At 49.6% G+C, this 2517-nt stretch overlaps 1 protein-coding gene across 4 annotated transcripts in view; it reads left to right on the top strand.

Annotated features, from left to right (window-relative positions):
• The first annotated feature begins 408 nt into the window (after nt 1-408).
• The window catches only part of LOC123127572 (protein PHYLLO, chloroplastic), a 26556-nt gene continuing 24447 nt past the window's right edge, over nt 409-2517 (top strand). For 3 of the 4 annotated variants that reach the window (XM_044547317.1, XM_044547316.1, XM_044547318.1), the window contains exons 1-3: nt 409-814; nt 1094-1293; nt 1383-1500. In XM_044547317.1, the coding sequence (XP_044403252.1) occupies nt 446-814; nt 1094-1293; nt 1383-1500 (687 nt within the window). In that variant the 5' untranslated portion in view covers nt 409-445. Of the gene's footprint in view, nt 815-1093; nt 1294-1382; nt 1501-2517 lie in introns of those variants that run through there. The other variant, XM_044547319.1, reaches the window with a different exon arrangement.

Here is a 2517-nt window from a genome sequence, read left to right as displayed (position 1 = left end):
ACGACGGGCGAGCAGGGGAGGAGCAGGCTACGGCGGGGCAAGTAGGCCACGGCGGGGTGGAGCGCGGCTGCGGGCCACGGCCACGGCGGTGAGCATGCCACGGGCGGCGGCTCGTGGCCATGACCATGGCGGCGAGCATGCCACGGGCGGCGAGCTGGGTACGAGCGCGTGTGGTTAATTTTAGGCGTCTGCTGGAGATGTCATCCTTGCTAGCTGGGCAGTATATTTTTGGGCGTCTGCTGGAGATGTTCGGTCATGCAACGCGCTAAAATGCTATTTTGACGCGGTAAAAAAAATTTAGCGCGCGGCTTCGTTGAACGCATGTTGGAGATGCTCTTAGATGTACTCACCAAAGAAAAAAAGTTCTAGGGATGCCCTTATCCTTCTCTAAAACGCCCACCCCGACTACCTCGCCACGGCCATTCGCTTTCTCGTCGTCGCGGAAATGCTCGTCGTCCCCCTTTCTCCGAGCTCACCCCTCTCCTTCCTCCCTGTCCCGAACCCCCGCCCTTTTGTCGTCTCCCCTCTTCGCCGCTACTGCCTCCACAAACACCACAAGCGCCGGCAATGCCGCGGTGGCAGTGGCCTACCACTCCACCTCCTCCACGCCGTCGCCAGGAGGCGAACGGGCATCGTGATCGACGTCGACGAGGTGAATGATATCGGCGACCGTGACCTCCCCGTGGACGTGTCATTCACTCGGAGGCTCCCGCCGGCGATCACCCTCGTTGACGGCATTGCCGCACTGCGGCGGGCCGCCGAGGAGGTGAAGGCCAGCCCGCCTGCCGCCGGGAGCGGCGTGATCCGGTTCGAGGTGAGCGGGCGCAAGTTTGTGTAACCGAAACATAGGCTTAGGCGCGGTCGCTACGTGTAGTGTTCTTGGAATTCACTAGTTGATTCGGTCAAGAGCAGCGCTGCATTTTGATTGATTATGAAATATGAATATGACGATGTTTGTGAGGTTGAAAGACTACAAGCAGCTTCTCCCTAATTACGTTTACCAGCATTGTGAACCTGGTTGATTTCCCTTCACCTCCATGAACACACCAGCAGACCTAGAGGAGATGATTAATTGAACACACAAATGCTGCAGGTACTTGTTCCACCCAGTACGAAGGCACTCAAATGGTTATGCTCTCAGTTTAGGAGATCATCATTGTTCCCTCAGTTCTATCTATCAAGGAAGCTAAGCTCCAATCCGTCAGTTCAACTTGAAATATCTGGTGTTGGTTCTGCACTTTACTTGCATGGTTCCTCTTCTCAAGTAAAAGATGGATATGATATGATATCAAGGTGCCTCTCTCGTTCTCGTGCACAGATGCTCCCTTTCGCGAAGCATTCGACACCTTTTCTAACCAAATTAGACATTTTTGTTCCTGCAGATACATTTCATTTGATTCAGATTTGATGGGAGCTTATGGAGCAGTTGGCATGAAGTATAACGAGGAATTATTGTCAATAGAGGAGAAAGCTGGTTCATTTTACTTCTTTATTCCTCAGGTAATAACCTGCGCTTTTCCGTGGGTGCAGAATTCTTATTACCTTGGTGTGAGATACGCATTTCATGTAGAGGTCATTTGAAATTCAACAGAAAAATTCCTGCACTAGCAAGTTATGTGATATTATGTGTGTGACTAGATATTACTTGATCTCTTGTCCGTGATTAAAAGGTGGACGCTCAAGCACACTCACATGCCTGAATGCGTCCCCTTCAGACCAAGACTACAATTGACAGAGGTCAGGATAAATCTGCGATCTCACAGAGTTCCTACTAAGGCCCACTCATGTGTGCAGAAGATGGGTTGGTTGAGCCTGTTAAGGCCCTGTCCGGTTCACGGGAAATGAAAACAAGGGAAGATAGAGAAATAGAGGAATAGGAAAGGAACGCTCCTGTAAAACAGAGGAATGACGAACATCGGAAACGGCAGAGGGAACCATGCGAAGGAGTGTTCGGGTTGATGGAAAAAAGCACAGGAAAGCATCTTACGCGTGTACAGCTAAAAGGACATTGCTGCAGTTTTTTTTATTTGCCTTGCCTTTGACTAGACCTCAAACATCTCATCCCATGGAATATTTTATTAGGGCTTACACGCCAGCCGCGAGTGCTTTACCTCGGGCTTCCGCCAAAACATTGGCTTGGGCTGGATTTTTTCAATCCTCTGGTATCGGTGGGAATCTGCACGTGGAAGGATTTTTTCCTGCAAAATACTGTTCAACTTTCCTTTGTCCCAAATGCTGTTGATGATAACTTTCCAGAGGAAAGTGTTACCCGTGAAATTCCTGCAACTTTCCCGTGAACCAAACAGGGCCCAAGTATATTATATCTCCTCTACCTATCAAATTGGTCTTTTGGGATAGTTCGAACAGGGCCTAAGTATATCATATCTCCTCTACCTATCAAATTGGTCTTTTGGGATAGTTGGTTGATAGGAATATCTAACATGGTATCAGAGCTGAGGTCTTGGGTTCAAGTCTCAGTCCCTGCATTTTCCCCAATCGTTTATCCACATCCACGTC

This window comes from Triticum aestivum, chromosome 6A (assembly GCF_018294505.1).
Source record: "Triticum aestivum cultivar Chinese Spring chromosome 6A, IWGSC CS RefSeq v2.1, whole genome shotgun sequence".
NCBI lineage: Eukaryota > Viridiplantae > Streptophyta > Magnoliopsida > Poales > Poaceae > Triticum > Triticum aestivum.
Note: the sequence above shows the minus strand (reverse complement) of the source record. Positions and strands in the feature narration are given on the sequence as shown.